The sequence below is a fragment of the Anser anser genome, assembly GCF_964211835.1.
Source record: "Anser anser genome assembly, chromosome: 2".
Lineage (NCBI taxonomy): Eukaryota > Metazoa > Chordata > Aves > Anseriformes > Anatidae > Anser > Anser anser.
The window spans coordinates 18,443,475-18,464,825 of NC_139721.1; the positions used below are offsets into that span (position 1 = coordinate 18,443,475).

General features: G+C 43.0%; 1 protein-coding gene across 3 annotated transcripts in view; it reads left to right on the forward strand.

The window, feature by feature from the left end:
- The first annotated feature begins 1,058 nt into the window (after nt 1-1,058).
- The window catches only part of SYBU (syntabulin), a 41,449-nt gene continuing 21,156 nt past the window's right edge, over nt 1,059-21,351 (forward strand). The window contains exons 1-3 of one of the 3 annotated variants that reach the window (XM_083824746.1): nt 1,060-1,230; nt 1,481-1,691; nt 14,437-14,634. In XM_083824746.1, the coding sequence (XP_083680872.1) occupies nt 1,204-1,230; nt 1,481-1,691; nt 14,437-14,634 (436 nt within the window). In that variant the 5' untranslated portion in view covers nt 1,060-1,203. Of the gene's footprint in view, nt 1,231-1,480; nt 1,692-1,713; nt 1,980-14,436; nt 14,635-21,351 lie in introns of those variants that run through there. The other 2 variants (XM_083824747.1, XM_083824749.1) reach the window with 2 other exon arrangements.

Genomic DNA, 21,351 nt, shown 5'->3' on the forward strand with positions numbered 1-21,351 from the left:
TCCTTTTTTGTGGCCATGAGGTCCTGAACATGAGCTGGCAGTGTCTGAACGTGAGCCAGCAGTGTGCCCAGGTGGCCAAGAAGGCAACCAGCATCCTGGCTTTTATCAGGCATAGCATAGCCAGCAGGACCAGGAAGGTGATCGTTCCCCTGTACTCAGCTCTGGTGAGGCCGCATGTCGAGTACTGTGTTCAGTTTTGGGCCCCTCACTACAAGAAGGACATCGAGGCCCTGGAATGTGTCCAGAGAAGGGCTACAAAGCTGGTGAAGGGCCTGGAGCAAAAGTCCTATGAAGATCGGCTGAGGGAACTGTGGGTGTTTAGTCTGGAGAAGAGGAGGCTCAGGGAGACCTTATTGCTCTCTGCAACTGTCTGGAAGGAAGGTGTGGGGAGCTGGGGGTCGGCCTCTTCTCACAGATAACTAGTGATAGGACTAGAGGGAATGGCCTCAAGTTGCGCCAGGGGAGGTTCAGGTTGGGAATTAGGAGACATTTCTTCTCAGAAAGAGCAGTCAGGCACTGGGATGGGTTGTCCAGGGAGGTGGTGGAGTCACCATCCCTGGGGGTGTTCAAGGAAAGGTTGGACGTGGTGCTTAGGGACATGGTTTGGTGGGTGACACCAGTGGTAGGGGTATGGTTGGACCAGATGAACTTGAAGGTCTTTGCCAACTGTAACGATTATGTGATTCCTTTTGGGCTGTGTGGACCCAGCACAGATGGCAGTCCTGCTGACACACACCCCTTGCATCCACTCCCAGCACTTTTTGGGGAGCAGATGTGCGGGGTTCACACATGCACATCGAGGGGCGGCAGGCTCAGCCGCTGTCCCGCTGCCGGGAACGGAGGCAACACGCTCACACAGCACCGGCCTCCCTCGGCGCCTGACCAAGGCCCGCGGCCACCCAGCGCAACCGCCACGGGGGGCAGTCCCCGGCCCCTGCCCCACACCTGCCGCGGGCCTCGGGGGGCTCGGCGGCGGCCTCGGGGGCTCCCCCGGGCCCGGACCCGCCGTCCTCAGCCCCCCTGTGCGGCGGTGGCGGCGGCGGCACCACGTGTCGGGGCGGGGAGCGGCGGGGCCGGGCCGGGCTCCGCCACCCGCAGCGCAGAGGCGGCCGCGGGAGGAGCGGCGGCGGCGGCGGCGGCTGAGCGCGTCCCTCTCGCCCATGCCAGGTGCCCGTCCCCGGCTGCGCGGTGACTGAAGGCGCCATGGGGCCCCTGCGGGAGAGCGGCAAGGTGAGAGCCGGGCCGGACGGGGACGGGGGACGGGGAGGGGAAGGGGGTAAAGGAGAAGGGGGGGGGGGGGGGACGGGGCTGAGGGGCAGGGGGCGCCGCGGTCCTTGCGGGGGGGAGCCGGGCTGCCCCCGCCGGGCTGCTCCCGCCGGGCTCCCCCCACCCCCGGGGGCGGAGGCCGCTGGCTGCCCGCCTCCGCGGGCGGCGGAGGGCCCTGACAGGCCGGGGGGGGGGCTTTTCCTTGCCGAGAAAGGAGCAGAAGGCGCTGCCCGAGAAGGAGGCGTCCCGCAGCCGCATCCCCCGCCTCGTCCTCCGGCCGCAGTACCAGCAGCAGCACCACCACCAGCAGAAAGTGTCCCCCGCCTCCGAGTCGCCCTTCTCGGAGGAGGAGAGCCGGGAGTTCAACCCGCCCAGCTCCTCCGGAGGCTCCGCCAGGACCGTCAGCAGCAACAGCTTCTGCTCAGGTACCGGGGTCCCGCTGCTCTGAGGGGGAGAGCCGCAGCCCCCCCGTTCCCCGCAGAAAGCCGGTGGCTGTGCCTCGAGTACGCGGCCCGAAGTGGCACCAGATGTTGCCCGCCCGGGGTCTGAGGGCTCTGCTGCCCGCTGCTCAAAGCTGGCGGGTCTGCTGCCGCAGAGCGGTTGCCTAAAGAGGAAGATTTGCCTTAAAACCTGCAGCGGCTGCGTGAGGAATCCTGAAAATCCCATAAACCAGAGAGCCTCCGCCTGTGGAGACGGGGCCAGTGCTGGTAAAGGTATCAGGCGTGGGTCAGATGCCGTAACTCGGCGTGTTTTGGGACACCGAGCTCCCTGCGGGGCCACGGTGTGTCGGCGAGGTTTCCATCTGGAAGTTAACTTTGAGGATTGGGATAATTCGGGCTGCTCCTGGCCAGCGTGCAGCCAGCCGTGAGCTGGGCACGGTGCCACCTCTGAGCAGGGGGCTGTGGCCGGGGGATGTATCAGAAGGAAGCTAGGGCTCCCCGGCTGTACACCACAAAAGTGTCATTTGCTCTCCCAAATGAGTGTCATTTGCTCTTCAAAATCCCTGTATGTCAGGGACTGTTTGATGTTAAACATTTGTCATGTGTGGAGTTGAGCACAATTGAAGTCCCTCATCTAGCAGTGAGTGACTCAGATGCTTACTAGCTGTGAGTAATCTTTCAGCTCAGTGAAACGCTTCGCCCTGTGTGAGGTTACGCACGTGGATGATGGCTTTGAGGGTCAGATCATGAAGTCCTTGGGTAGTGGATGCATGTGGTAGGTCCAAAGATTTTTTGGTGACTGAAAATTAGGTTTTAATCGTTGGTAGTTTGGAAAGTATAACATTCTCCATCTAGCTAAAACTCCCAAATTATAACAGACATTTTGTAATGCTTAATTTCAGAGCAAGTTTCTGAACTTTCCCTTTCTTTATGAATAAAGTGTTTTAAGTTACCAGACGTTTTCCTGAGGATGATCAGAAATGCTCCCATTTATCATTGTCTTCACATATGCTTCTTCTAACAAAAAGCAGTACCTCTAGCACTATGTACAGTGATTTTTCCTAGATACGAAACACAATATCTGTGTCTGATTGCAATATTTCATTCTCAGCTTGGATAGATTTTGCAATTCAGGCTCAGTGGAGTGGTCTGTTTGGTTATTGTTTACTGAACAATGCAGATTGTTAAACAAACAGCTACTTGGGTCAGGAGAACGCTGAAGAATTTTTCCCACGCCTTGTGAATCCCTCCACCTCACCTGTTTGAGTTTGCCTGTTCCCTCGTAGGAAAATAATGTGTAAAATTATTTGAAGCTTTCTAGAAATACATTATTTTTACGATCTCTTCCAAGTGGCTGATTTTTTTCCTGTGCATTAACAAGTCTATCATTTTGGTTGCTGACATTCTAACGTTCTTTTTTTTTTCTGATACCCTTTAGTTTTGCATCATGTTCAAATTTACTCATGGTAGTGCTGCCAAAGCAATATCCTTACTTTCCCACGAGGCTATGTAGGCTATTTCTTGAGTCCCCACAGCAGCTCTGTGTTTACTTTGGGTGTACCAGATTTCATGGATTGGCAGTTCTAAGGCACTGTTCATGGAGGTATTCAAGTGTGATGCTGTTCTCTTAGCCTTTTTAAGCAAAACTGGTGATATTTTTCTCTTTGTAATTCATCTTTCCTTCTTCCTTGGATGCTTTATTGGTTTAGTTTGGTATTTTTTTTTCCTATGCTGAGAACTTTGTGCTCTCAAGCTACCTGCAGCACCCAAACAGTTACACGCCACTCAGTTTGCTGCGAGTCTTTAAAACTTACTGAGCTGAGGATCGGTCATGATCAGATCTCTGTCCTCCATCACAGGATATGTTTTTGTTGTTAATGGGTTTGGTGGCTTTTTTTTTTTTTTACCATGATGCAGGTATAATAAGTCACTTACTTGATTTCCTCATTCTCTGATGTCTCTTTGCTGCCTTTCACTTATGATCCTTCCTTATAATCATATGGCTAATTTAGATTGAAATTCCCCAGCAGCAGCAGCAGATGGCTGCTGGTTCCTGTTCCTGGGGAGGGGATGGAGGAGAGCAGTGTGGAGAGGTGAGTGGAGAGGCTGCAGCCTCCAGCCGGCGTCTTCATCTTACTGGAAAGTGACATGCAGCAAGTGCTGCAATGAAATTGTCAAGTAATGTTTCTGAAACAGAAAAGGTGAGCAGATGAATAATATGTTGAATGTTAGCATGTGTATGTGAAGCTCATGAGCATTTGGATAAATGCCTTTTTTATAATTCTGTAGTGGGCATTAAATGCCAGAAGTTTCATGATAAGCAGCAGGTAGTGTATAATTCCTTTCCTCTTTACCCTTCTCTTGAAAAGTTGCTATCTACCTTTCTTCCCTTATTATTGACACTAAGTGGTTATGATCAGTAGACTTCTTTTTTCCCCTGGTAGAACTGATTTTTCATCCTCAGTCTGTGTGAATATGTATTTCCTGCTTGATTCCCTAGAGCTTCTGGCATTGTCTATTTCCCTGGTGTGCTTACATTGGTCCCAGTCCATAAAAGAAGGCTTGGAGTTGTTTCTCTCTAAATGGGAGCAGCAGTGTCTTGTAGTTATTGATAATGATGTTTTAGGTAGGCAAAGGACAGGAAAATAAAGGGGTTGAGAACTTTGGGGAATTGTCATGATTTTGTGGGTATGGTGGAAACAGCAAAAAGTACCGCTCAGCAATAGGCAAAAGATAACTTCATTTTTTTCTGCGTAATGTCTTATGAAGAATTTGTTAGTTCTGGCTGAGATAAGTTTTAAATTTGCATGATCAGCTCCCTCTTTGTCTTACAAGACCAGATCAGAGACTCGGTTGTTTGTGTTGGTCAAGTTTTTACAATTGACTTTGTGTCAGTTTGCTTTGTAAGACTGTATGAACCAGGGTGAGACTGTTAATCCACTTCACCTGTGATATTCGTGATGAAATATATTTTCAGTATTCCTTGTTTATACCAAATGGAGCTGGATGCTCCCTGAACGTTGTGTCTTTGCTGACTCTTTGAAAACTGAGAAAGCTTTGAAAGCTGAAAGCTGAGTCTTTGCATCACTATTCACTGAGAGCAATCCATCTTTAAAATCTTAGCGCATCTGGGGTCCTGTTTGTCATCTGATACTGGAGCATTTCTCTTCCTTCAACCTCTGCCCTCCTCTGGCTTGGACGTCAGCCACAGAACGCGCATGTTAAGTGATGAGAAAACGTTCTCCCAGCAGCTTCATCTGGCTCGACTGCTACTGAGTATTTCCCCATGTCGTGCATGTTTTCCTCATAACTTCTGGCTTTGAAGCTGCCGTGCACCCTTACCTTGTCAGTCGGAGGAGAGCGTTTTTAGACATCACAAACATGCAGTTTGCTCACAGGTCCCTGGCCTGGCAGCTGCTCTGAGAAGGAATGAGGCTCTCTTTGGTACTTGCAGTTGTGCCATTTGCCTTACAAGAAATAGGGTACTGAGGGTGGGGTGTTATTCTTGATTTTTATGTACACATCCTTTTGATACCAAGCAAATCGCCTGTTGGTTGGATTGAAGGCAGCCTGGAAGTGCTAATCTCAGTAATAGTCTGCATAGCTTTCAGTTCTAAAAGAAAGTCAGTTTGGGCTTTTCTTTTTTTCTAGTTTCTGCCTCCAAATAGCTTAGATTTTGAATTTCTTATTCAGAAGAGTTCTTAGAGGCGACCTTTTTAACGATGCTCAGCCTTAACCTTCAGCCTGTTCCCAGAAGCCAGCTGGCTGAGTTTCTGCAGATAATGCAGCAGTACTTCGTTAACTCAGATGCAGCTTTGCAAGAAGCACTTGCATATTTAATAATCAGTTCAGAAAAGACTTTATGAGCCAGAGGAGCTGTTGTCTTCCGGTAGCAAACTCTTCCTCCTTTCTTAGGCTTACCTGCAGATCATCTCAGTAACTAGACTATGTAGTGCTGCAGGCCATTGAAAAAATAGGGTTACTGTGTATGAGTGATTATGATTCGTTCCACCAGAGCTTTCCAAAATAGGAATTTGGAGTTTAAGATTCTTTTTTTTTTTCCCTTCAAATTTCAGGATCTGGGTTCAATGTTTATTCCATATACATATATGTATATTAATCTGGTATAAAGATCTTTTTTTAAAAAAACTTCTTGCTCAATTTTGTAGCGTAATAGGCTATAGTGTTCAGGTGACATGCTGGCATTGTAAGCTCTGCGGTGTAAGCGCTGCAGCAGCAGGAGTTTCTGTCTTAGCGTACGCTGCTCAGCGGCTCCTGTGCATGGCCCACTTGAACTTGGAGATTATTTGCCAGTGGGCCCAACTGTTGAGGGATGCTAAGACTGAGTTCACAGTGCATATGTCAAAAAAAGCATGTGGGCTCCCGACAGGCTTATTAAAATCAGCGTGGATGCACTACCCATGTTGCTAGCCACACGGCAGGGGAGCAGGGCGTTTGTACAGGTGCATTGAACCTGTGTTGCTGGACGAAGACCTGTGTACCCCCTGTGACTCTACTAAATCATTCCTTTGCTAGAGCGTTGGAGTAGGGTGTACCATAAGCCATCTAGCCCTTGAGGCTGCAATACTGTGTACCTAAATATAGATTTCCAAATAGAAAGATAGAGGAAAGTAAATTTGCAGTATTTTAACAAGTCAATAGATTAAGGCATATATAGCATTAGGATAAATTACTAAAATAATTACCCTACTATTGATATATATATATATATATATATACATGTATGTGTGTATATATAAATAATTACCCCTGTTATTTATGTATATCTGGATGGATATATATATATATTTACGTGTTACTATGGAAACAGTAAGCTGTCCCATTCTTTTTGTTTCTTGTTACATGAAGAAATATTCTGTTTAAATAATTCCTTATTGGCTTGTTTATTTTTATTCTTTTTTTTTTTTGTTCTTGGTGTTCCTGGATTGAAGAGAACACTTAGAAGTGCTCAAATGTCTGATACTGAAAGCTGGCTCCTCTTTCCTGCAGTCCTTTGTGCTACGCTTTTGCACAGTGCTTTTGCCATTTTTTCAAACTTCTGAAGTAGAGTTGTTCTCCAGGGATTTTGATTGCAGCACTCTGTAAGGCAGTGTAGCAATCACTGTGATAATAATTTTCCAAAAACATCAAAACAAAATCCACTTTTAAAAACGCACGCATGGCCTCTGCATAAGGGCAGTGCTGGTGGCATGCCTCCTTTTCTCACTGCTGTTTCCCTGGAGATTTTCCTGCTGAGCCAACGTACGTGCAATAATTTATTATTGCTTCGTATTGTGAGCCACCATTTCTGTTTCTGTGCAGCAGAAATGGGTTCCAAACATGGAAGTGAGAAAAGTGTCTAGGTACTAAAAGCAAAGCCTGCCTGTTCCTCCATTTTTGGCCTTTCCTTTCATCCCTTTCAACTTCCCTCTTTATTCCCTCTTACTGAGGAACTACCCTTTTGTGTCTGTGCCACACAACAACATCTGGAAGCCAAAATATTTGACCTTTTGAATGTTTGTTGTCACCTTTTTATGTATCTGTCAGCACTGTGAACCATTAAATCCGGACCGAGAGCCTCCTGAAGTCAGCAGAAGCGTCCCCATTGTCCCTGGGACGTTTTGGATTGTGTCCTGAGAACACTTTGTGCTGCACCCTTTCTGGTACCATTTGTCACAGTGTGCTGTGTACTGTGATAACTACATTGACTTACTTCTAAGCTATATAGTATGTTTTCTTCACCACCAGTACATAATCTAATATTTTTCCTTTAACATAGTTTTCACACAATTTTGTACTGAGTTGAGTGGTGCCATGCATACTGAAGAACATCACAACTTGAAGCAGAAATGAAACTTTTATTGAATCACAAGTCTTTGATTTCTTCTGTATTAAAGGAAAGTCTTGATACTTTAAAACAAATTCGACTTGATGCATTCTAACTGTGCATTTATAGGGTTAATATATATCCCCGAAATCTTGCAGCAGTGTTCTGAGGTGTGTATATCACCAACTACAGTCAGAGGGTCCTGGAGTGATGCTAAATGCCAGTCTGAGTTTGGTATCAGTTAAAAAAAAATAAAAAAAATATGTAAAATATACATACAACAACAATAGATAGAATATATGTGGCTTCCAGGCACCACCAGAAGGTAAACAGTGCAACTGTGTGAGGTGATGTTGTGCGAGGGTCACATTCATACGCTGCCAGCCACGGAGGAGACAGAGCAATATGAGAAAGAAGGAGTTTAATGTTTTATACCATTTGAGGAACAGTTACAAATTTCTTTGTGGTCTGTTTAATATCTTTCTTTCCAAAATCGATGCCTTCAAAACTGGATAGAACGTTTGTTGTTTCTTCCCTTGCTGCATAGTAGAAATAAACACACACACAAACCCGTCTGTACATGTTCTACATGATGTTCATGTGAAATGGGCAACGTTACTTACATTTGGTGCAGTCAAGGTTCCCAGCAGTGGTTCCATTTCCAATTATTGGCCTAACAAAAGGTTATTTAGGTCTAGGAAAGTGCTTTAAAAAACTACCAAACTGCCAAGACTCTTCTTTCTCTCTTTTTCAGATTCTTTGCTTTCCTCATCTTTAGTTAAAATTTTTCTTCAAAATTTCCAGTCCTTTATCGTGTTAAACACCTTGTCCAAATGTTTTCTGTGATGTGATACCAAAACTCCAGGCGCTGTGCTATTGTTGACCACAGTGTTCTCCTAGTAACAGTGCTATTTTTATTGATATCTTTACTAGTAGGCATTGATGCTTCTGTTCTCTAATACCAATGCCATTAGTTGTGCTATAAATGTAACGACAGAGTCCTCTTTTCAGGTGGTTTCCCAGAACTCACATCAGTCCTGCTTATTAGTGAAATGTTCAAATACAACGAAGATTAGCAAAGGCATCGTTTGCTGCCAAAGTCAATTAAAATTTGCTGCTCGAGTATAACATTTATTGTCAGTCAGATGTCAAGAGCTGATATGTTTAGGGACACGTTTATGGAAAAGACTACCTGGTAAAAGATGCCCAAGCTTTAGGAGTTCTACATCCATCCCTTTTCACCTTGGTCTCCCATCTTCTGCAGAATGTGAGGCTGTCAGCGTTTGTGCCACGCGGTGAGCGAGCAGAGGAACTTCTTGCTGAATGCAGCGGGCAGTTTGTGTGCCTCTGGGTGTGGTGGACGCAAGCACAAAATGACTGGTAAAGGGCAGACGTCGTGGTTGTCTGTATGATGATGATAGGAACATAAGCAGCAACGAAGAGGAGTTGGAGGTGTTTGGTCTTGATTTTACCTACCTCACTACTGGGTTAGGTTTTGCAACTAGAACATTAAAACAGCTTGAAAGATGGACTGGGGAAAAAAAATGGTTCCCAGCTGTGGAATATATACAAAATGTCAAGGAGAAGTATGATCCTGAGCATGTAGTTTGTCCAGGATCATTTAGTCCAACCTCTTCTCCGAGGCAGGGCTGTTGCCAGCATTACATCACACCAGCCAAGGCTTTGTGTCTCAGAGCCTTGAAAACTTTCGAGGACAGGAGTTGGCACAACCTCGCCAGGTTGCCTGAGGGGGTGGTGGAGCTGTTAGCCTGCCTTCACACACAGGCAAAGTGCAGCACAGTTCATTCAAGTTCGGTCTGCAGAGGCAGAGAGATTAAATGTGGAAATAATTTGCTTAGCAGGATTTCATGTAAGTAGGCCTTGTCAGATAAACCTCTTCTCTTTTTTGGACAGGGCTATAGCTTTGGTTGCTCTTCTACTCTGCTTTAGTATGCTTGATTTCTGGTAAGACATCTGCCTTAGAAGCGCATGATATTCAAATTAATTTTATTAAATACAATCCCAATAGATCTTAAAAATAAAAATGTAAAATGAATTTAGGATTAATCAGAAAGACCACAACTAGTATTTTTAGGGTTCTACTTCTGGGGAAGTCATTCAACACTTTTGTCAACAGTCTGTGGTTTTGTAAAAATCTGTCCTGGTCTGCAGGTGACAAATTGTTGGTAGCAGATGACTAAACCTCAGTGATATATTCTTTGCTGTCTACCAGCAACTTTCATCAGTGCATAAAATATCCGTGTTACAAGACCAGCCATGAAAAGAAGACCAAAACAACCCTTAAGGGTTTAAAAAATGTGGGGCAAACCATCAGAATGGGAGATTCTCCTGAATAATTCTGAAATAGCCTTGGTGGCTCATTGTCACTGACCAGCTCACAGCGCACCATGTTTGCAGAGCCACGGCTCCACGGACCTGCAGAGCCCTGGGCGGGCAGAAAGGGAACTGTCAGGTGAAAGTCAGGGTACAGGTTGTGCCTCAGTGCACTGCTAAAAGTTCGTTAGAGTCCTGTGTTTAATTCTGAAACGCACACTCCTTGGTGGAAATGCAGGGTGGGTAGAGTTTGAACGTCGATCGAGGGAACCTTAAGAGAAGATGAACACACGACAGGAGCAAAGAGGTCAGGTAGGGGGCAGACAGTGTGGACTCGTAAAAGCACACAACTAGATCTGACAGCTAGGAATGAAGGTAGAAGTAAGTGAGTGGTTCCACAGAAAGAGTGAATTAATTAGCTGGATGGATTAAATGAGGAGGTTGTGTATTGTTGCCACATACACGAGTATTGCTTGAAGACTTTAGGAAAAGGTGGTATTTTTCTAAAGGCTCTGAAGTGCATTGCAGTGAAAGTTGTATATCCTCTGTGCCCAGAAGATCAGAGAAAAATATCACGCGTGGCATTTAAGTCTGTGAGAACAATTTTTTTGTCAGTTGTTAGAGTATTATTGCCTTTAACACTCTTGTTTATACTCTGACTTTAATATTTGAAAGTTAGTCAGTGCATGCAAATGTCAGAGTATGCTGAGTAACTTCCCCCGTTGTTTGTTTGAGGAGACACTATCCCATGTTTGGCTTCGAAACTTGGCGAGTGCATCTGATCTGGGAGAGGGGTTAGACACAGCGCTTCAGTGATGAAATCCAGCTGATGTTCAAAGGGAAAAGCTACTTCCAGAACGCTCTTGGGAGGCCGCGGTGAAAACAAGACACCATGAGTATAGCTAGGAAAGCAGTGCAAGTCATGCGTTATTTATGTGTTTTCCCTCTGTTTGTCAAGTAAATAACACAAGCAGGATTATTGGTATTGACTTTCATAGCAGATTTCACCAGCTTTCTCTCTGCTGTCCCCCCGGTACTCGTGCCCAAGAAGGTAAATCAAGTGTATGTATGGTCCTGAGAGCTGGACCTGAAATCCTTTATGGGGCAATGCAAATTATCAGACTGGATCCTTTGCTGATGTTGCTGAAAACTGCGTTCCCACCATGCCTTCAGCAGAGGGTGAACTCCACCGTGGGCTCGTCCGCTTCTGTTTCCTTATACCCAGCTTTGGAAACAGGTTCCTTATCTCGGCCTGTTGCTGGCCAGGTTGGGGTTTTCACCTCCTCCTCTCTGAGCTGTCAGCATGGTTTTGGAGGAGCCTGGAGGTATGGGGGGAAGTCTTGGTCCCCTGGGACCTCCACTGCACCCTTTTGTGGAAGAAGAGGTGCGTGCTGTGGCAGTGGGCAGGGCGGGCTGTGTGGGATGGAGGGTGGCTGAATATAAACAACTAGCTCCTTAAGGCTTCACTAGCAGGAAGAAACAAAGGTAAGTGCAGGCAGTTTGCCCTGCACTGAGCAGGTGGGTGGCACCCTAAGGACTTTTCCTTGTAGCAGAACGGCGAGGTGCAGGCTGGTGGGGAGGTGTGTCCCTCCCTGTGCAGCACAGGCTCTGCAACCCGGCCTTTGGTGGTAAGCTCCCATGTTTCACAGGCAACTGTTCCTTCCTGTGACAGTAAAAGCTTTGATTCTTTAAAAGGCACTGCAAAAAGCAGTCACGGAAAAATGTTTGTCAGCAGCATGGAAGAAAAATTGGAAATATTATAATTGTTCATATTTCTGGCTAATTCTGTTTTTTTATTTCTGTAGAAGGAGTAGAGGGTATACATTACATTAAAAATGCCAAACTATCAGAGAAAACAGAGTACAATAAAATCATTCATTTCCTTCAGTTGGAGTGGGAACGCTCACCTGGTTATCAGTGTGGCTAAAGGTTGCCAGCGGTACAAGTAGAGAAGACCTATTGTTCTTCATGCCATTTGTTCCTTTAATAAATGCCCTGATGCAACAAAAACTGTAGTCCTTAAGCATAAAATAAGGAGATGCACATCTGGCATTATCTGATCAATGCAGTCAGTGTGATATCAGAAGAAACAGGAGGGAAGCTTGTAATTAAAATATTTATTTTTGTATGCTTTCTTTAGCTACCCTATTTTCTTAACTCAGAGATGGTTTTGCATATTTGTCTTCTAATGCAGCAATTCGTAATGCTGCAGCTTAGGTTTTTCATCATTTTGAGGTTTTATCAGTTCTGAGGTTCTTCAGGTGGGATCTTTGTATCTCTAGTTGTCATATGTACACGAAGTCTCCCATATAAAACACATCCATAAGGTCTGCAGATTCTGTTCAGTAATTGCAGTGATTGTATTGGTGGCTGTAACTAGTTTCTTTCTCATTCTTATTCAGTCTTTTGTTTTTTGAACACAGTGTTATGAAAATAATACTACAAAGAGAAGCATCTAAGTGCAAAGGCTGTAAGAAAAATAAACTCCGCGAACATGCACTTTATCCTAAATATGTTTGATTATAAATATTTGTGTGCTGCTAAAGAGAAGACACTTTGGGTGTAGCTAAAGGAACTGCTTAAATACAATTCAAAAGCTCACTGCAACGCTGATTCACTCCCCTGCAGATAACAGCCGTACAGCCTGTAGAAAAGACTCTGAACCCTAGAGAAAAGGACATGGGCACAGACCTGGGAGGAAACTGCTTTCTGTCTTCTCTGTGTTGAGTTATATCGTGATGTTGATATGAATGGAAAGGATGAAAAGTAAACAAAAGCCGTGCGTTGGACAGCACTGCTTCAGTCAGTGTGAACGTGGGCTGAAATGGATGGGCAGGAAGCCTTACGAGCAGTCTTCTCTTTGCCATTATTTCTCTAGGACCTAATTCTGAACCGCAGAAGTCGGTAGCAAGATGCCAAAAGGAGCTGCTTGCAGGCTTAACTGTGCTGGAGGAATGAAATACAATTAAGCAGGATGAGGTGTTCGCACCGTTACTCACCTTTGTGCCTGGGGAGCTCATTCTCAGAATAGGCTTGGCTCCTCCTGTGGCTGGCATCTTTTGTGGCAGCTTGTATGGGTGCGGGCAGCAATACCTCCGAGTGCTGGCTGCTCTTCCGTGCTGCTGCGTGTTACAGGCACTGGACAGGCAGCTCTTCTGGGTAACCTGCCTAGTGCTGGGGGCACAACATGGAGAGAAGGGGGGCAGAACATTTCGGTGGGTGAAGGCAGAGAGGTCAGACACCATGGAAACTCCTTCACATGGAAGGATGCAGACGTTTTACTGTACTGAGGGAGCAACAGTTAATCGTAGGAAAAGCTGCTCTTTGCTGGGGAGGGGTCTGGGGGGGCGTTAGACTTTTTTTTTCTAACCTCATAAACGTACAGTCACAGGCTGACTAAAATAGTCTGCCCATGCAAAGCTCGTTGCAAGATCAGGCTTGACCTAAATTAGGAACAGGATGGAAGTGGTAGGTGCAATATGGTCATGCAAATTACAGGTACTTCTTTGAGTTTCATGTTAGACAAAGGTAATGCACTGGGAACTGAGTGCAATTGCATTAGTAAGATGGCAGCTTTCATTTTGTCCTGGGAAAGAACAAACGATTACATTGCTCAAGGAGGGTGAATATTCATGGCTTCCCAGTGTCAGGGTAGCGTGTTTGTTTTTGTTGTCTTTCTCTAAAACCACCGTGACTTTTACAAGAGATGTGATTATTCAAGAGGGATTTAGGTGAAGGCCAGGGGTGGGGGTTGATGTGTGGATTTCATCTCGACTCTGACATTTTACTTTGCATTTCATTGTTAAGAGCTGCAGTGTTTGTATTTCTGGAGATCAGAAAAGCTGCTCTGTTCCAAACAGTGATTGCTGGTGTTCCCAGCATGGGTGTTCCCTCAGAAGAATTCTGCTTTAAACAAAAGCAGTCTGTGTGTAATGCACCCTTTTCAGAAAGAGGTAACAACACACATCCACTCGTTAAGAATGAAGGAGCGCTGTGATCATGCTCACTTTAAAAGAAATAATAATAATAAAAAAACATTTATTAATTCCAGTTAAATGAAAATCTTGACTTTATACATACAGACAGATAGTTCTAGATAGTTCATGTAGACCTATAGTTCTATCAGTAGATCTTCCTCTTGTTCAGATAGGAACAAACCTTGAAGGAACATGTATGGCCCATGCTTGCTTGTCATGCAGTGTGCACACAGTGATACAAGCCATTCTCATGTCTTACGGACATTTCTTAATGTTCATGTCACAGTATTCCCTATCCTCGATGAGTCAAAAGAATTTATCTTAGATATTGGTTTTTATTGTGTAGCCCCTGATTTTTATCAGGCTTGGTGAAACAAGCACTCACCATTTCAGACCACCATAAGGTATCCAAAATTTTTAAACAAATGGGAGAAACTAATAGCTTCTCATCAGATTTCAGAGCCAAGGTTAGATGTAACAAGAAAGACTGTAAATAGTTGTAGCCCATTTTTTTATATATATATTTTTTTCATTTTGCCAGCTTCCTGTACTTACTAGTTAGAAATTCTGATGTTTCTCCTTTTCTCTTTAGATGACACTGGCTGTCCTAGTAGCCAGTCAGTATCTCCAGTTAAGACTCCTTCTGATGCTGGACACAGTCCAATCAGTTTTTGCACTGGTAGTGATGGAGACTTCTCCAGGAAGAAATTCAATTCAGGGACAATGAGTGAAGGAAACACACAGCTGACTCGATGTAAGAAGGAGACAAAGACAAGCCTTGTAAAGCCTGGTAAGTATAGCATAGTTCCTTTCACTTCTTTAATTACACTCTCTAATTGAATAGTACATCTACAGGTGTCCAGATGCTTTGTATTGTGCTGCCTGTGATACAACTATTGCTGATAATAAATAGAAAAGATAATTGGGTTCTTTCTTATGGAACCACCTGCAAGATTTGAAAACACTATGGGTATTAGCTTCTTCATGGAAGTAAAATTAATTGATGTCTTCACTTTCTTTTATGAGGGTGGATGATGATGTCAAATAACAACTGAAATGGATTTTATCCTATTCCATGGTAATTGCACTCATATTTCACCGGCCAAAGATAAATTACTCTTTCTGTTGAAACAAAGAATTTTAGTCTTCTAATGTTGGTAGATTGATGGCTAGACCCTGCCTGAAGTTCATGCCATCAGGCTGTGATAACTCTCAGGGTACAACTTGTCAAATCGAGGCAGGATAATAGGCAGTATATATGTGGGAGTTATGCAGATGTAGCTCCGTAGTGCATTGTCTGAGTCAAGAGCATGTCTCCCATTGCCTCAAGCTAATGGGCTACCTTAGACCACCAATTAAATCAGCACCTGCTTGTCACACATCCAAGACTAAATATCCTGGTGTGTCACAGACGGCAGTAACTTTAATGAGTGGATATAAAATATTTTTGTGATTCATGTAGAAGCAGCTCTTGATTACAAATGGCCAGGATATTTGTACTGTTATTTAATTAATCATGGAGACAGAGAGGGTGTTTTGACCCTGTGAAGAACCAGCTGCAGAACTGACATGGTTTATGAGCTCAGGTACCTCATGGCTGTATTGTTTCCAGAGTCATTTTACCTCTGGAAGCAGTTTAGACACTTTCAAGAGGAGTCATTCACATTTTCTAGCACCATATTTCTGCAATTAGAAGCAGTAGAGAATCTGTTGCAAAAACTCTTCGCTGGCTTGATCATTGAAAGGGGTGATTAAATCTGATTTATCAATATCCTTGCAAAGTTCTTCAAATCATTTCATAGCACCCATATTACTTGTGTGTTCTCAGTCTTGCATGATGGTAGATTATATTTTTTCAAGGTTTCTTTTCCACTAAAATAAAGGAATTTAATGCAGGTAGAATGTGGTGAATATTATATATGTCAGTCAAACCTGCAGCCATGGCTGTCACATCCATTTTATATGTGAATACAGATGTAGCTTGAGAAAATGTGGATAAAGAATTTTAAAAGTTTATTATACTGAGGAGTCCTATGCACATGGAAAAGAGTTATGCACTTGTTTCAATAAATTACTTCATTGTTTTCAATTCTTACACTTAAACAATAATAGTGAGTTAATAGCCTTTCCATTAATAGTCAGAAGTCATCTTTGTTTTCCTTGATGGTACTATTTCAAATCTCTGAACTGACTTAGCTTAGATATTTTTAAAAATATCTTTTTTAGACTACTTTTGTTTGAAATATTAGGCTTATCATAGATTCATCTAGGTTGGAAAAGATCTTCAAGATCACCAAGTCCAACCATCAACCTGACCTACTGAGTCCCATCACTAAAGCATGTGCCATGTGTCTCTTAAACACCTCTAGCAATGGGGACTCCACCACTTTGCTGGGCAGCCCGTTCCAGTTCTTGACCACCCTCAACAGCAAAAAATTATTCCTAATGTCCAGTCTAAACCTTCTCTGGGGACCATTTCCTTGCTTCCTATCACTTGTTACCTAAGGAAAGAGACTGACACCATCTTAGTTGCAACCTCCTTTGAGGTAGTTACAGAGAGCAAGTAGGTCTGCTCTCAACCTCCTCTTCGGACTGAACATCCCAAGTTCCCTCAGCCACTCCTCAGAAGTCTTGTTTTCTAGTCGCTTCACCAGCTTTAGTTATTCTTTTCTGCACTTGTAGTCATGCTTGCCTGTGCCTCCTCTCTTACCTCCATCATCACTAAGTTGTGTTTTTTTTTTTACTTCCTGAACAGGCTTAGCTAATTTTTTGAAAAAGAGTAGGAGAATCAGTAAGGTTGTACAAATGGCTAAAAGGCTGAAAGGATGAAACAAAAGCAATCCGTGTAGAATTTTAATATGCCTAAGGTAAAAAAAAATAGTGAAGAGGAGTCAAAAGCAACTTGCTTTATTATTTTACTGATTGTGGAACTGCCTTTAATGCTCTTTTGGGCACAGACAGATATACTGACACCCTCACCCACTCATTTGAAGCTCATAACTTGTCATCTTTGTAGCTTCCTCTTTATTTGGCTGTTCTTGTAGGTAGACTATTCAGTAGGCATCAGTATCTTTTCATTGATTAATCTCTAACATTGGAAACTGATCTCTGGAGTTCAGGCCTGTCATTCCTGGGATCCATCAAAACCCTCTGAGCAGGAAGCTGGTTCCACCACTATCTCTTGGTTTCAAGTGGATCCAGTCCATTCCTGGTGACCTTTCTGTGCATGAATTCCTGGCAACTCAGGAAGACAGAGCCCATGTACAAAGAGAAGGCATTGTCTTGTAGCAAAACACACAGGGAGTAACAGGAGCAGTACAAGGAAAGTAAGCTGTGGAAGGAGAATAACAGCAATATACCCACGTCATACATAACCTGGTTCTATATACAGCTAGATCGCTCAAAGTACAGTGCAAAAAGTCATGCATAATATCTTTCCCTCTACCTTGAGTCCTTACTGATTTATGAAGATAATCTGTATGTAGTATTTATCTGAAATGCCTTGTGATAATGGGTACATAGCAGGAGCCAGATGTAAGATACAAAAATCCGGTCTACTAATATCTTATGGACCATGTCCTCTGCTACATTTCCATAGCAAGTACATCAGTCAGTGTGCACCTTCAAAATGCCTTGCCATTTTGCCTAAAATTTGTCTGTTTCTAGGACTGTCTTCTTGGAACATGCTGAATCTCAGAAGTAACACTCACACAAATATTTGGATAATTCAGGAAATGTCGGAGTGGGATAGCACTGAGAATGAACTCTTGGGACTTTTTTTTGGCTATTCCCAAGCTCCAGTGCTTTTCTTTTACGCTAGCAGTATCACTTCATCTCTCTCTTCTACACTTCAGAATATGAAATACAACATAGCTTTCTTTTCTCTAACAGCCTCAGACATTGTTATGTGGATCTAAGTCATACTCAGCTCTTGAAGTATTAACAAACTAGGTTTGGATATCATTCATAATTTATGTTGTTCACATAGTGAACCGTATTTAATCCTGGAATGCATTATCGCTGCATCTTGCTAAACCTCTGAAAGATTTATAATCATAAAAATGTTGTTCATTGGGGATAGTTGCTAATGTTTTTCATGTGCATTAAAACTGAATCATAGCAGTGTTATAGGTGAATTTGGCTTAAAATCTGTGACTGCTTTCCGAGGAAAGGATAGAGAGCACAGGTAAATTAAGGAACACATAAGTGGACACACAACATCCACTCCAGGAGGAAGTTACAAGCCTTTTAATTTGAAGATTTTAGAAGTTTTTCCCTGTTTTGGATGTGATTCATTTTTGCAATACTAAATACTAAGAAAATGCATTGCAGAAAATGAACCAGCAAAACAACACGGTAAGATTAATTAACACTAGTCCTAGTTTTGTATCATGATGCTGCGCTGAACCTACAGCTTCTGTAATAGAATAAACAGCAGCATAAACATTTCTGCATGTTCACATTCTTGTTCTACTTACCCTGTGAAGATCCATCCTGAATTCCTGTACCTCATGTCCAGATCTTGTTAAGAATAGTGGGAACTATTTTGTTTTCTTTGACAGTCTTTCTCATCTCATCTCTTGACCTCCATATGAATACTTAGTACAAGGATTCAAAATCTGGACCTGCAAGCTGGAAAGTCATGATAAACTTCCAAGGACATGTGGATAAAGAAAGGAATCATGAGCAAGAGTTGTGTCAATAGCTTTTTCAAGCCTTCTGTGTTTAAAGTAACACAAAGCTGTACTAACCTGCATTTCAGTGCCCATGAGCATCATAGTTTGAGAATGGCATCAGATCAGCTGACTGTGTGCAGTGTTTCTGGTGAAAGTTCTGATCTTCACGTGCTTCTGGTGCCATGGGCAACCCTGATCCAGCCTACTGAATGAGCTAAGGTGGTTGTTGGAGCTGTCTCTGAGATCCCATAGAAGTGCTGAAGGTTCACGTGAAATTATTAGGATTTAAGATAAAACATTAAGACTTCCGCACACCTGTGCCTTTTGTACCTTTAGGAGCCTGCACAGATTTGTGCACAGCTGCACGAAAGGGGTCCTGGGTGAGCAGCAGTCAGGGTCAGCTTCCGAATCTCGTAAAGGCTGGCTGTTCATCATTCACAGCTCGGTTCAGTAATAACCACTCCAAGTAGCAGCAGACTATACAAAAAGCTTTTCTCTTTCACTGCTGATAAAATATTTGGCCGTTTATTACTGGCTTTGGCTAAAACAGCAGTATTTTGGATTGTGCTGCAGTTGAACTGCAATGGATTGTATTTGAAGAAAGGTCGTCATTTAGAATTCAGGCATTAAAACTTCGTTCTATCCAAATTAATGGGAAAATCTCAGAGGTTTCTACCACTTAGAGCACCTACCTTTGTTGGACAATAGCCAAAGAGCACACATTAAAAAAAGTAGAACTTCATCTGAGCACAAGGAAACACTGTTTTTACTGTGACACTGGTCAGACAGTTTGCCCAGAGATGTTGTGGAGTGTCCATCTATGGAGGTATTCAAAACTCAGCTGGACACAGTCCTGGGCAGCCTGTTCCAGCTAAACTCGTGTGAGCAGGGGGTTGAACCTCAAGAGTTGGATCTCAAGAGATCTCTTCCAACCCCAGTGATTCTGTGTTGTGCAGACTCTTTTTCTTTTAAATAGTGCATCACCCAGATCTTTAGCGAAGTCATTGCAAGGCACAGTTTGTGCTTTTCCTACCCTTTCACATCTGTGTACTACCATTCTGCTTATAATGAGTTTGCAGAAATGAAAGAATACATAAAAGCAGTTTTAACAATCAAAATTGAATTACAATGTCATTTAACTTTGAGCAATAGTAAGTAATGTTGTACTCAGCATATGTTGTCATTATGATCTTTCCTGCTTCTTCACAGTAAATTTGTCAAGTCACAAGTAAATGAGACTTGAGACAGGATGTCCTGGTCTCAACAGATTAATCTCAGAAGGTTTTAGGACTATTAGGATTTTCAGAAGGGACAGATGGAGCAGGCTATATTGGCCTTAAATTGGTTGTGAGTACTGAGTAGGTTTGCAGATGCTTTTTTAATCAGCATTAGAGCTGATCATAGTTAACAAAAAGGAGACAAGGGATATGACCAATGGCATTCGGGAACATTACAGTTAGAGTTAAATAACCCAAACAGATGAGACAGGAAATGCAAGTCTTGCTGTTAAAGCATCATGCTCTTCCTGCTGATCTTTTTGTGTTGTCTGGTGTGTGAACATTAGATTCCCAGGATACTAAATGTGCAGGAACTTATTCTTGGGGTCATTCTGTGCAAGAAAGGCAAGCTAATCCAATAATGTAAAATTAACAGGTAAGTTTATCCATATTGCTGCTCTACTTCCATGCGTATTTGTATGCTAAAAGCAGAGTCACTTTGGTAGTTTTAAAAGCAAAACATAAAGGGTCTGATTAAGCTTAATGTTACTGAAATCTGGCTGTGTGGTTTTACAAATCTTTTGTCAGCTCTCTCCCTCACTTCAGTAATAAGGTGGGAATAATAATGTCTGACTCCAACATGTTATATGTGCTTTACCTTGAAAACAGATTAGTTGGTGTATGAGTTCTGCAAGAATTTTTTCTTAGAGGCAGTTCTGGAAATCTGCTTCATTCTGAAGCACTTTACATTTCTGATTGCAGAAAGATGTAATGATAGGACTTCTCTGTGTTGTATCTTAGGAAGACTGATGAAATATTAGAAATACATGTTTTACTGATGCATTTATCCAACAACATTTTATTTTGTATATGTGTGGGTTTTGCTCATTCTCTGTATCAAATTTGTGCAAGCAGTGGGAAAAAGAATGGTTATGCCCATTGTTCAGGAGCAAAGGTACAGAATACAAAAACAAAGTTAGAGAATGGGCTAACTAGAATAGATCCTATGTCATGCAGAGAGATTCATTGTTCTTTGTAGCTGAGTTGTACTTTCACCTCTCATATAGAAATACTTTTTAAAATGCTGCTGGTCAACTGTGCATTCTAACGCAAAGCCACCCTGTTTGGTTGTTTCAAAAATAAAATAACAAAAAACCTGTATGTGGAGGTAGGAATTTGCCTTAACTGATTCCTCAAAATAAGTTGCTGTACCTCATTGTAAAAGCAGGATCACACAAAGGTGGGAGCAATGAGGAGACTGGTGGCCTCACTGTAATGTATATCTATTTATGTTGTGATTTATTTACCAATATTTCATAACCACATTTCAGTACTGCACTTTTTCTAAAGGGGGGAATAAGTAAGAACAAGAGGATGAAAGAAGAACATTTAATTCAAAGAACATTTAATTCAGTCACAAATGCTGGATTTAATCAGAGTACACTGTGCTACCATCCTGCAGTCAGTCATAACTTTGCTTGTGCAGGGAAGATGAGCAGAACCATTCTTCCATGCCTGGGAATATTCAAATAGTTCAATATATGGCTGGTGTCAAGCATATAAAAATACTGAATCAGGAAATGATCTACACCTGATTCAGTGTAATTTAAATAA